The sequence below is a fragment of the Nesoenas mayeri genome, assembly GCF_963082525.1.
Source record: "Nesoenas mayeri genome assembly, chromosome: 19".
NCBI classification, from domain to species: Eukaryota; Metazoa; Chordata; class Aves; order Columbiformes; family Columbidae; genus Nesoenas; species Nesoenas mayeri.
The window spans coordinates 5,254,108-5,268,230 of record NC_137568.1 but is presented as its reverse complement, the minus strand read 5'-3'; the positions used below and the strand labels follow the sequence as shown (position 1 = coordinate 5,268,230).

General features: G+C 41.1%; 1 protein-coding gene across 4 annotated transcripts in view; it reads right to left on the bottom strand.

The window, feature by feature from the left end:
- The window catches only part of TNRC6C (trinucleotide repeat containing adaptor 6C), a 90,163-nt gene that overhangs the window by 49,227 nt on the left and 26,813 nt on the right, over positions 1-14,123 (bottom strand). For all 4 annotated transcript variants that reach the window (XM_080356228.1, XM_080356226.1, XM_080356225.1 and 1 more), the window contains one exon: positions 715-1,044. In XM_080356228.1, the coding sequence (XP_080212354.1) occupies positions 715-1,044 (330 nt within the window). The remainder of the gene's footprint in view (positions 1-714; positions 1,045-14,123) is intronic.

Sequence of the window (14,123 nt, the reverse complement as noted above, 5' to 3'; positions counted from 1 at the left end):
TGTAAAAGTTACACAGTCTCGAGCACAGAAGGGCAAATAAGAAGAGAAGTGTTTCATACTTTCCCATTAGCAGCCTCAGGGAAAAAAGGGAACTAAGAGACATACTCCTCGACACACTACTTCCAGCAGGCAAGAGAAGGTCAGTGTGTCTATCTGCAAAGGACAGAATGAAGTGGTAGAAAGGCCTAAGATACTGAACTACTCTTCCCAAAGCATTATTTTCCTAATGTGAAAATAACAAGTGAGAGCATAAGTAAATAAAGACATAGAAGTGTCACAACATAAGCGAAGTTCCTATCTTTTACTTACATATATTTTTATGCAAAACTCTCTTTAATGAACATTAAAATTGCCAAAATGATAGAAAAAAAACTTGGAAATATCCAAATTAACAAAGCTTCTGTAAGAATGAGTACTGACATATTTACATTTCCTGACAATCATACCCATTATAACTATCAAAGAAAGAGGAAAAAAAAATGGAAAAAGACATGGGTCTGAGCATCTGAATAAATAGGAAAACCTTTTAGAACTGAATCCTAGAAATGACATAATATATCCTGTAAGATAAAGAGCAACAGCATACGCTTCACTTCAAATCCTGTTGTTTGAAGACCATTCTTAACATCACTTCAATTTTTGCAACACTCACGCCAATAGTGGATGGCATAATTACAGAAAAGAGTTGATATCCCCCTGGGTTTTGATCCTTACCTGTTTGGGTCTTACTGGGATGATGCTGCCCACCTGCTCCTTGCTGCGTCGGAGGAGGACTCGCCCCTGCTTGGCCAGTAGCCGGTGCTGGGCTGGTGCCGCTCAGCGTCCCAGTAGGCAGTGGTTGTCCCCGCTTTAGGAGCTGCTTCTGTTCTTGCTGGCGGAAGCGTGGAGGCACCTCACGAGGCAGGTAACGGGACGCAGCTGCCTGCTGCCCATTGGCAGACGCACGCTTGCCATTGCTGCTGTTGGGAATAGTGCTGGTGGAAGTACTGGTACCGGTACCGGCAGGTTGGGGCTGGCTTAAACTGGTCTTAATAGGTTCTGGCACTACATTAAAAAAAAATAAAGGAAACAAAAAGAAAAATTGCTTTAGTATCAGAATAGTTGTGTTTTGTTTTGGTTGGTTGATTGTTTTCTGGAACTGAAAAAAGGGATAATGTTTTTCAGTCTCCCAAACAGCTGGCAAAACGTGGACTATAAAATAGATAAAATATATTCTAAACAGAAAACTGTTACAACCAGAACTCAGGGCTAGTTTACTATGTATGTAGATTGCAAATATGTTTCAGGAGGCTATGTCTAAAACCCTGATTTCGTATACTGTAAAGCATATACCAGAATACATCTGACAAAGGCTTCACACCCAAGCCTTAGTGAGAGCCCACACATCTTTTTTTAACCGTACAACCCCCCAAGCTCTATCTCGCCCACCTCCAGCTTCCCAGGCAGCCTCAGAAGTCAGCAGCACCCAACAGAGAAATTGGTTCCTATAAATGTCTGGTAGCCAGTGCCTGAGGAGAGGGAGCACACAGGCTGAAGATGGAGCAAGCAGTGTTCACACAACCAAGTTAATGCCGACACTCAAATGGCTCCCATATACACAAATCTATGTGTCTATGTGTGCGTCTGCGTGTTTACGCTAAATATGTTTTAGGGAAATAATAACACTAAGAAGAAAAACACTGATTTCCTATAAACTCTACAACAGAGCATGTGAAAAAATTTCTTAGATGTTTTCACTTCCAGCATCTCTAGGACATCTCGGATTCGTGTCGAAACATGATGTCTAAGAACACTTATCCTAAAACAGTAAGTAAAAGCTCAAAAACTAAAAAGGATGGCTAGAAAATGTTGTTATGCTCAAATAATTATTTAAAAATAGTGGCACAGAGTAACTCTCTTTTAAAAAAAGAAAATGGAAGAGGTTATGAGGACACCAAGCACGCTGGACAGGCTGCCACAGGACGGCACAGCACCGTTGTCTGCAGGTACCAAACCTGCTGCAGGGCAAACTCAGGCTCAGGCTGCACCACTCAGATCGGTGTACATGCACAGCCAAGCGCCTGCTGTCCAGTGTCTGTTGTCCAAAGCCAAAAATTGAAAAGATCATTAAAACAGTACCACTCTTTACGCTTTTGAACAAAGTGCATATTTCCATTTCATTTGGGAGATGGAGAGCAGAAAGAGAAAATTGTAGATGTTGGGGTAGTATTATTATTCCAACTGCTACTACTATTACAGAGATGTAAGCCTTTACCACCTACTACTACTTCTATTGTTATTATTATTTCAAAGATGTAAGCATTTACAAACACTGAAATTTGAAGTACTAAGTACTTGTTCAAAGGGATGATGCTGTATGTGATTTGCCCACAGCCACAAGATTCAGAAAGAGCACTCCAGACACAGTCTGATCTACCAAAACCAATAAACCATTTCGGCCGGGGGTTTCTCTCACTGTGCTGCCAGACCAAACCCTGTGCCAGCAGATGAGAGGAACACCAGCAACAAGGAGGAAAAGGGGGCAGGCAGAAGAGAGAGGATGAGGGTTGCTCCCCAACATTCATACAATCACAGAATGGTCTGGTTGAAGGGACCTTCCCAGCTCCCCCAGTGCCCCCCCTGCCATGAGCAGGAACATCTGCACCAGCTCAGGTTGCTCAGAGCCCTGTCCAGCCTGGCCTGGGATGTCTCCAGGGATGGTTCAGCCACCACCTCTCTGGCCAACCTGGGCCAGGCTCTCACCACCCTCATCATAAAAAATTTCTTCCTCATGTCTAGACTCAATTTCCTCTCCTTTAGTTTAAAACCATCACCCCTTGTCCTACTGCTGCAGGCCCTGCTAAAAAGTCTGTCCCCATCTTTCTTATCAGATTTTAAGTCTGGAAAGGCTGCAATAAGGTCTCCCTGGAGCTTCTCTTTTCCAGCTGAACACCCCAACTCTCTCAGCCTGTCCCACAGCAGAGCTGTTCCAGCCTCAGATCATTTCTGTGGCTCCTCTGGCCCCTCTCCAGCAGGTCCATGTGTGTCCTGTGCTGGGGACCCCAGGGCAGGTCTCATTGTCACCCACCAGCTCTCCCCAGCCAGCTCAGCTCTGGCCGTCGCACACTCAAACACCCCATTGTTCTGATCAGCTGGTGAAAAAGCTTGGAAGGATCAACCACCCGGAGAAGTGAGACACTAGAGCCTGCTTTGCCTTTTTTTTTTAAACTAAGAAATTATTTTGCCATGGAATTAAGTAAGTACACAAGAGAATTAAAACCATTAACTGGCGCAATGCCAACAGAGTCGATATTTGTCTGACCCTGAGATTTTCTTCAGCAATACTAATTCATTGGAAACATATTTGAGAGAGCAAGGCAGGCTGCTTTTTAAAAAGTATTATAACACATCTGATATTTCCAAATAGGCACGTGCATGCTTATATGTATACCTATTAAAAAATCACTAATCTCAGTCATAGAGTCAAAACAATTTTTGCTTTAATGTCAATTAACAAAGCAGCTTCATCACAAAGGTGTGGCCAGAGAATCCCAATTTCAGTGTTAGAAACAGTGCTTCCCTCTAAATATCTGAATCACAGATGAGGAAAGATAAGAACAAAGAAATCAAGATTTTAAATATGTTGTACTTTAGAATAAACACATTTCTGCCTATTAATGTTTTTTCTCTAATCAGCATACCAATGTAGGTTCTTTTTGTATATGAAAATCTCTTCGAGTTAAATGGAAGCTCTTGCAAGAATACTGCATATACAAATCATGGTAGCTGGAAAATCACCATTTAATTACACCATTGACAGGAAATACAGCAAAATGTGAAGAACATAATAGGAATGGGCTTGATCCCCAAATTCCAGCTTCTTATCAGTCTAGAATTTAGCCTTCAAATTTAGACTTCAAATAGAGCAATAATATTTGCAGAGTATATGTCACAAAGACAATATGACTGTATTCTTTGAAACACTCAACACCTATTTATTAAAGTAACCTTCAGCAATGTTTAAGCAGCAGTTTTCATTTGATATGCACTCCGAGAAACACCTACCGTTCAAAGTGTCTACATTAGCTTTCCTAATTATTAATTGTCATACGATATTCGCTCTAAGAGCTTTTTTATAAACCATTCAGACATTCCCCTTCCTGCAAGGGATGTATTCCGAGACGATGGCTATCCCTGGCAGAACGCACAACATACAAAGACATAATATTTTAGCAAACTGCAGGCTAAAAGCGAACCAGACAGCAACTGTTTGCAGAGAGCCCGGCAGAGCTGTGGTCAGCAGGGGCTGCTGGCAACACTGATGCTCTGTGCACTATACATTTAATCAGCCCCAAGGGCCAACCTGCCAATCTATAGAGAGACCCTGGCAGTCCCCGAAGGAGCAGCCTGTCTACCCTTTCACCTGAAAGTAATCCGCTGTCACGGCTAATGCCGTGTGGGCAGCTGCTGGAAATCCAGGAATTTAAATGTAGCCTTTATGGCTAAATTTGTTTTAATACTAAAAATATTCTTTACAATGTGTGGGGGAAAAGATTTAATACAAAGTGATTTTCATAACTAGCGCATGATCAAAGAGCTAAGCACAAACATTTAAGTAGAAAGCCGTTTGCAGAAACACAATTAAAGGCGCAAAATAAGAGTCTTGAGATTGCTCGCTCTTAAGATGTTTGTGATGGGTATCTGCTTATTCTACATTCTGAGAGCTGTACATACACTAAACAATGAGCTTGCTTGTAATAATTATCAGTACTTAATGGTATCTAAACTTCTTAATCCAATTTTACCCAAACAAATCCAATAATTACTCCATATGCTTTTTGATGATTACAATCTCGGGAATCCCAACTGCATAAAAAAGTGTTACGAGCAATTGTAGGTGGATTTTATTAATATAATGAATAGGATCAGTCTAACATATTTCAATTACAACAATAGCTTTTAAGTACATTTCTATGACATAAGGAAGGAACATGCATAAATGAAAGAAACTGGTTAAGCCACATAATACTGATTTATGGTAGCTTTTTCCTTTCATTCACCTCATTAACATTTCTCTATATTTTAGAATCCCCCACTTCAGCTCTATAAAACTTGCACTTCTAAAGCCTTCAAGGACCAGACATTCCAGAAGAGAAACAGTTAAACCCAGAAATGCATTCTTGGCTGCTACTGTGACAGGATTTATTTACAGCTTCTATTAAACACAGCAGCTCCATTACAAAGTGCTGGATGTGAGAAGAATTTTTGATTATACAACGCCAATGCCTCACTGCGTTAAACATATCATGCCAGTGTATTATTTTTTTCCTTCAGCAATTCGTTCGGGTCATTGTTTGATGGGTTTATGAATTCATTACAGGAAACAGATGGATCCCATAATTCAGAGCTATTCTCCCAGCCAATCATATGGACATTTTTTTTTCCTCATCTTGCTCCCCCCTCCAAATCAACCTTAATGAAGCCACTTCCTCCATGTCCAATTCCCCGCACATCCACACTGTAGCGACAACTGCTGCTTATTAAAGCAACCTCCAAACACGAAACGCTTTCAAAATAAAGCTGAACAGGAGCACGCTCGTACACAGACACCCCTCTGAAGTCACACGAAAAGACATGAACTTACCCAAGTCGGGTGAAGATAATAAAAAATGTAGGATCGTAGTGGGCAATAATAGATGTCCTGATAAGTATGAAATCCATTTTCATATGCTGAAAAAGGTCTTTCTTAGGAAAAAAATCCTGCCCCCCCAAATCTACTTTCAAAGGATGAATTTTCATTTAGCAAATTACCTCCTTTGTCTACTAGGAGCTGGTATTTTTTATCCACAGTGACATCTACTGGCAAAAGTAAAGGTATTTCAGTAAACTACTGCATAAAACCCTACTTCCTACTGTTTCTGTACAAAAGTGGTTAATTTTCTGTCCGATCTTCCCTTCCCCAAGCACACATACCTTTCATGAAAAAAACCTGCCAAAAAGTTACAGTCTAAAGCCAAGAAATATTCCAAAATTAGTTTTGAGTGGTACTCATGCTGATTTTAAAAATGTAACCAGAAGCTGCAGTTTGACATCAAATCCCATGTTGGGGGTTAAAACCATATGCATTACTATGGCCTCAGAACTTCAACATCACTTATTTTAAGAAATGCTTTGATTTTGTACTAATTCCTGAACATACCATTTATTTAATACTAAGAACAAAGAGTCTTTCCCTGGTTTATTTCCCCCTCTGCATGTCCTAACTGACCACAGCACATCTTCCGCTTCCTTTTCCAGGTGTCTCTTCTCCACTTCCTTCCCTCACCTTTTGCAATGTTTCCTGCCTCCTTCCTTAGTATTTCTACATCCTACTTCTAAAAGCTCTTACCATAACCCACTTTTCCCAATGGTCTCTACAGACATCTCTCACTTCTACCAACTTAGATCTCCTATACAGAACTCACTTTTTTGCCAGGAAATTTATTTAGTGGTAGGAGATCAGCAAGGAAGTTCCTTGGAACGATATTTTACCTAATGGCTCATCCCTGCATTAGGAGTGATGGTGTGCAGTGTGGTTATACAGCCAGTCTCAGCCTCGCGCCTCCAGAAATCAGCTTTAGTTCTTAATAACTGCTATTCCTTATAAATTATCTAAACTGCAACTGATTAAAACTTGTATTTTAATGCATGGTTATACACTGCATAATTAATTAGAACAGAGTGAGTTTGCAACTCCAGAAAAGAAAAAGTCATCAAAGCTCTGATAACACACCCACCCACCTAGAACTGCACCAGCTTATACCCAAATCATATTTGAAAAGGCCTTTCTCCTGTTGCTGTAAAAAGACAGTTTTTAAATTTTGATTCTGTGAAAGACAGACATTTTATACAGGAAATGCCTCGGTAGATGAGGACTGGGTTAGGGAGCAGTTAAGCAATCTGGACATCCATAAATCCATGGGTCCGGATGGGATGCACCCGCTGGTGCTGAGGGAGCTGGCTGAGGTCATTGCTGGACTGCTCTCCATCATCTTTGCCAAGTCTTGGGAAACGGGAGAGGTGCCTGAGGACTGGAGGAAAGAAAATGTCACTCCAGTCTTCAAAAAGGGCAAGAAGGAGGACCTGGGTAACTATAGACCGGTCAGCCTCACCTCCATCCCTGGGAAAGTGATGGAACGACTTCTCCTTGGTGCCATCTCAAGGCATATCAGGGATAAGAGGGTCATTAGGGGCAGTCAACATGGCTTCACCAAGGGGAAGTCGTGCTTGACCAACCTCATTGACTTTTATGAGGACACAACAAGATGGATGGATGATGGCAGAGCCGTGGACGTGTTCTCCCTTGACTTCAGTAAGGCATTTGACACAGTCTCCCACAGCATCCTCACAGCTAAACTGAGGGAATGCAGTCTGGATGAGCGGGTAGTGAGGTGGACTGCGAACTGGCTGAAGGGAAGAAGCCAGAGAGTCGTGGTCAATGGGGCGGAGTCCAGTTGAGGCCTGGATCTAGTGCAGTGCCTCAGGGGTCAGTACTGGGGCCTGTATTATTCAATATATTCATCAATGATTTGGACGAGGGAATAGAGTGCATTATTGGCGAGTTGGCTGATGACACCAAGCTGGGAGGAGTGGCTAACAGGCCAGAAGGCTGTGCTGCCATCCAGCGAGAGCTGGACAGGCTTCAATAAGTTATAGGGCCCACAGTGGCCAGCCAGTTACAAATCCTCTTCCCAAGAGTGAGACTTCCATATTACCTCTTAGAAATTAAAGGTTTGATTTTAATCTTCATTCCTGGATCTGCTAGAACAATAAATACTAAAGGAAGCTGGCAAGTGTATTCCATTTGGTTGCATTTCAGACACAGTCACCTGCTTCAGTTCAAATAAATTCTACCCTATTTTCTCACATTTTCCTTCAGTGTCCCACTATCCAAAGCGCTCTCCATGCATCTTAACTTCATAATGGTTTCTGACATGAAATTCTTACTCGATATTGTCATGAGCAAATTGAGAAAATGTGAGCTAAATGTAAAATTGGTTGAAATATTCTCTGAGAGAATCAATGGTTTGCTGTCAAAACAGAAGTATGTTTCAGAATAGATTCCACAGGGACTTGATCCGAGCCTACGCTGCTCAATATTTTCATTAACAACTGGATGATGGACTAGAGAATATCCTTATTAAATCTGCAAATGACACCAAGCTAGGGAGAAAGAAGATGGGCGTGATCAGATTGCTGCATGATAGGATCAGAACTCCGCGATGATAAACTGAAGAAATGGTGTGAAAAAAGCAACTGCAATTCAATAAGGAAAGGCAACATTATTAGGCAGGAAGAATTAAAGGCATCAGTCATCAACTTACTCCATATCAGTTCTGCAGAAAAAAATGCAATGTTTTAGCAAGTATAAATATCTGCCAAGTGTCAAGTGTTGTCATGGAATAAATATCCAGCTATGAGGCTCAAAGTGACCCTTCTACTTCAGTGTAGCATCTTAAAGCCTTCACCAGAGCACTGCCCGTCCCCATGGTTGACCATCTCTCTTCAGGAAAGAGCTGGACCACCTGGGAAGAGTCCAAAGGAAACAAATCTGGGAATGTGAACTACCATAGCAGACACAAGGCAAAGAAGTAATTCAGTCTACAAGGCATTGGGCACATGAAAAAAAACAAAAAAGAGAAAAAAATGCAAAGGAAGAGGCAGAAATAATTTTCTCCGTCGCACAATTAAGTCAAGACTTGCTGGGTTTAAATGGCAGCCAGACAGATTATGATTTACATTTCTAACAATTAGGATGATTAAGGATTATCTGCAGACATGATACAGGTTTGGTGATCTTGTCTCAGGGCAAGAGGACGGAATAGATGACCTCACAAGAACTTTCTATCATTATTTTCTGCAATCCTACATGTAACACGGAGCTCTAAATCCATCTTACTTGGTTCTCCCACCTTCCTCAGCCATGCCAAAGAAATATTTTTTCTCTCATGTTGACAGTCACAGCACTCCTTCTTCTACAGCTTTTTAAATAAGCTTAAGGCATGGTCTTTCTTCATCAACCCCACTTGTCCAGACCCTCTCCATTTTGTTCTTGATTAACATTAACTTGAAATTCTATCAGTACTGAGTGACATTTTATGCCTCACCCAAAAGGCATTTGCATTCTGTTTGTAAGCCCACCCTGCTGCACAACTTCTGTGCACCAAACAGTCTGAGCCCAACTCTTGTGAATATAGGGTTTTATCATTAATTTAACTTAAGAAGCTCCTAATAAACACATAGATCCTTGCATACCTCAGAGCTCAGACACTGAATTTTGTCTCCCTTTCTCAAACAGTTTCTACATTTTTCTCTTTCAGATCTGCCAGCTGGGAGGGTGCCAAATACTTCTTCTCAGAGAAAGATACAAAACCTGGTTTGTGTCATTCAATATATATTTTTGAAAGTTTTCTTCCATCCCATCCTACATTACTCAGGCTGGTTTTACATGCAGTAGTCTTGTGAAGAATACTTACACTTTTAAGAGCTTCTAATATTTTCCTCATTGCTTTCCTCCATGTTAGCACTGATTATAATTTTAATTTTAAATTCACAATTAATTAGCTGCGTCATTAAAAATGGTAGAGCTAATTAGGTTGATAGGCTGTCACCAACAATAGATTGATAATCCAAAGCAAATATGATGCTCTTTGACTGCAAGTCAAACTCATGTTTATTGAAGGCCCCGAGTGCACACACGTGGTTCACCACGGCATAACTGACGAACACAAATTGGACCTTATACATCAGGCCTTCAACTTAAAAGACCAAACCACAAATCAAGGTTTCCGGTAGTGGAATAGTTAAATTATCATAGCTGCATTCCTTCAGGACCTGAACCTCTAACAGATGGTAACTTTCAAGACTTAACAAGTTGTCTGTTTTCTTTCAAGCAATTTACAGGCTATGTGAAGCTGCATTTATTAATTCATGTAATTCAAATACCACTACTAATCACATACATCTCTCTACACATAGACTTGTCCAAATATGCACCCACTGTAAAGCAACGACAAATAAATAAAGACATCTTGCTAGAAGCTGGTCTCTAGACCATGTTTGTCCTGAAGCCTCTGACATTTCTGCACAGGCGTATTTATTTAACATGTCATCATACATTTAAGTTTGATTTCAGGCTCCTGGAGCAAACCCAATTCCCATCTCCAGAGCAGGACACTCTGACACCAGAAAACCAACTTGGCTATTAAAAAAGGAAAATAATGAAGCTATTAGGAGTTTTTAATCAGTCGTGTTAATAAAATAAACAACAGCATTAAGAACTGTCTGCAAAGGACAAAAGGCAGATAAGTCATTGATGAGATGAATACACTACTACTCTCCGATGACGGGAGAGGGCAGCTCTGAATGAACAGAGGGATTGCTCAGCCAGTGCTTACAAACAGTCACAGTTTATTCAGATTTTGGACGTAAGATTTTCCTAGAAAGCCCTCTTCACAGCTAGAGAATTCACACCTTGTATTCCCTCCCAGAGTATTCAGAAACATTGAAACTCCACTAACTCATTTTAATAAGACCCACTAGGCAAACACAGATCAAGTTCCAACCCACGAACTGGATACGAGGGTCTCACAAACACACAATCTCAACTGTTCAGTAACACAGTAAAGGATTAAACCATTTTACGGATCAGGAACGACTCACAGGCATGTGTTGTAAAGTTCCCTTTTCCACCTCTGCTCTCACCTTCCAAACCCTTCAAGTGTTGCACCAGACAACGCAACCCCATTGGTAACTACACAATATAAGAGCTGGAGAAAGCAGGGAACAGTTTACAGCTGAATTACACAATGCTAATACTATCATCAGCACAAGCACTAGTGGAAAATCCAAGCATATAATAACAGATTAAATAATTTCATACAGAGTCACATAAGAAGTCTGGGCAGAAACAGGAACTGAATCCTTTAATTTTAAGATGACTGTGTGCATTTAATCTCATTAGGCAATGTTTCACATAAAGCTTTCATATATAAAAGAATTTTTTAAAAAATGAATTTACAAATGGTGCTCAGTCATCACACTAGCAAACTTATTTTTTCTTAATTCAACAAGCCACTTCCAGGCACAGACTGTACAGTAAATATTCTTTAGAGTAGAAATCCACTCATTGTTAAACCATTAGCACAAACAGATAGATACTTAAATTCATGGTAATTAGTATTTTCATAAAGAATTGACAATTAGGACAATCTCCATGTTGATTGGTTTACTGTATACAAGAGCCTTAAATTTTGTTTGCGCCTTGCACAGCAACACATCTACAGGTTACAGTTCACATGAACAAGCCTTGAGACTTGTTTAAAACAATTTAGAAAGCAGAACAATCCGATGGATCGCTATTTTGCAGATGAACGTGTGGTTTTTAATTTAAGTAAGCAGAGACAAAAATCCTATTACAAAGAAACCTGTGCCTTAGGAATGTGCCTTAATGCCTATATTGTATCAAACAACTGCTGTTAGAATCAGCTCTTCAGTTGAGGCTTGAAGAGAGTGAATCGCAGCATAAATACTTTCAGTTTCAAATATATAAATGGTTGGGCACTGTAAAGAGACACCTCATGTATCCATTTCTATCTTGGATTGCCTCTGCAGAAATCTGTTCAGGTGTGGTAGGTGGTGCGCAGATCACATCACACCTGGAATGTCTGTGCTGCATCCACGGTCTGTACATGCAAGGTGGGTGCTCCTGGAGCTCAGGGCATCCTAGAACACACATTTTTATTCTGGATACCAGAAATACAGCTTCTCCAATTATTTTGGGGTGTATTACAAGGGGGGTGGTCAGTAGATCAAGAGAGGTCCTCCTTCCCCTCTACTCCGCCCTGCAGAGACCACATCTGGAATATTGTGTCCAGTTTGGGCCCCTCAGTTCCAGGACAGGGAACTGCTGGAGAGAGTCCAGCGCAGGGCAGCAAAGATGCTGAAGGGAGTGGAGCATCTTCCATGTGAGGAAAGGCTGAGGGAGCTGGGGCTCTGGAGCTGGACAAGAGGAGACTGAGAGGTGACCTCATTCATGTTTACAGATATATAAAGGGGGAGTGTCAGGAGGATGGAGCCAGGCTCTTCTCAGTGACAACCAGTGATAGGACAAGGGGTAATGGGATCAAGCTGGAACACAAGAGGTTCCACTTAAATTTGAGAAGAAACTTCTTCTCAGTGAGGGTGACAGACACTGGCCCAGGCTGCCCAGGGAGGTTGCAGAGTCTCCTTCTCTGGAGACATTCAAACCCGCCTGGACATGTTCCTGTGCGACCTCACCTAGGCGTTTCTGCTCCAGCAGGGGGATTGGACTAGATGATCTTTTGAGGTCCCTTCCAATCCCAAACATACTGTGATACTGTGATACTTTGGGGTGGATGCAGGGGGAGCAGGCTGTGCTGCAACTAAACTCCTTTTAGACATTTCTATGGAAGCACAGTGTCAACCACTTGCAGATTACAAGCCTGCTGGAGAGATATTTAGTGAATTTTTACTGACACTGGCTGTGCTGCTGAAATCATGGGACTACACATATGTCAAACTGACTAGAGCCCTGTGTATACACAAAGCCTTGGCTCTACTGTCATGTACATTTATGGTACCAAATGAATATTTAATGTGCAATACTAAAACAGTAACAATTTTGTGGGCAACCAGTAAAAGGCCTCTGTAATTTTGGCATAACCCTTCCAGCTCATATTCTATCTCAAAAGTCAGCTTAAGAGGATGTTTATACTGCAGTCCTAAAGATAGCATAGAGGTATCTGAGCGATCATCTTAAATCAGTCAGCACGAATACACATAGTAGAGTCTAGCATGGAGCAGCTTCCCCTCCTCCCGGCACTGCAGATCTAATCCAAGTCTCAGGTAGCATCACCCAGAGAAACTGGCTACATAGCCAGCTCAATGAAAGCTAAACCTGAAATATTTTTGCCTTAGATTTTGAAGTCTGAATCCTTATTGGACTAATTCAAGATGTGTTAATTTATATTTAACAAAATTATTTTGAGAATCAATGCTTTGAGCAAGTAGGTTCTTAAAAACATGTAAAAACCATAGGGACATCGCTACTGTACCTACAAAATTTGACAGATTTTACATCTAGAGAAACATTTGGAGTTCTGCATCCTATTTTGGATGTAGTTCCTAGTATTGGAAAGACAAGCAGTCCTATGGAAATGTTATTCTCTTGCCTTCAAAAATGAGCAAATGAGAAAAAATTGAAGATCAAAAATTAGAATGATCCCTTACTCAGACAAACCCAGTTAGAGTCATGCTCTAGAGAAAAACCAAAGAGACTACTGCTTAAGTCTGCAGACTGATCTATAAGGGCAAAAAAAATACTGAACTTAATATTTCAGTTCTTTTGATAGTTCCTCTTTAATCTTAACATGACTTTTGGTATGCAGATAGTGTTTCTCTGAATGAATTTCCCAAAGACATTCTCCTCACTGGAAGTTTTGAACTAGGAGTTAATCTACCTGATAGAGAAGCCTGGAGAACCTGAAGCAAACACTTCATTAATTCAGCTTAAGCTGAACGGAATTTTATGTCTACAGTGCCACTGTGCATTAATGCCACATATGGAAAACAGGACTGAAATTATTCAGAAACATGAAGAAAGCAGTTCCAGCAGTTTTCAGACCCCCTTTTCAGATTCTTCAGGAAAACGTCCAGAATAAAAGCAAACTACAATCTGACGGGGATTCTGCAAACATTTCACTGCAGCTAAGATTAAGCAAAAAAAAACCAAACCAAAACAACCCTTGGCTCAATTTGTTGAACACAGTCTGACAGAAAACCTCTTTTGTGAGAAGGGTATGGCCACAGCAGGTCTATTAATGACCAAGCATTCCTTTTAGGAAGCTTTTCCCTGCTCCTTCCAGTGCAACCTTGGCAGCGCTGCAGATTGGAGCGACCGAGTTCACAAAGAAGAGCAGGATGAGAAAAAAGCAGGGAGCAGCGCGGATCCATCTGGCCATGTTTACAGGCTGGCAGCAGCGGTGTCGCTGGTGTATCTGTTGGTTTAGATGACAGCTCTGGTTGATCAGGCTGTCACCATAGCAACTTTCACCCAGAACTCACAATGCACCCAAACGAACTCC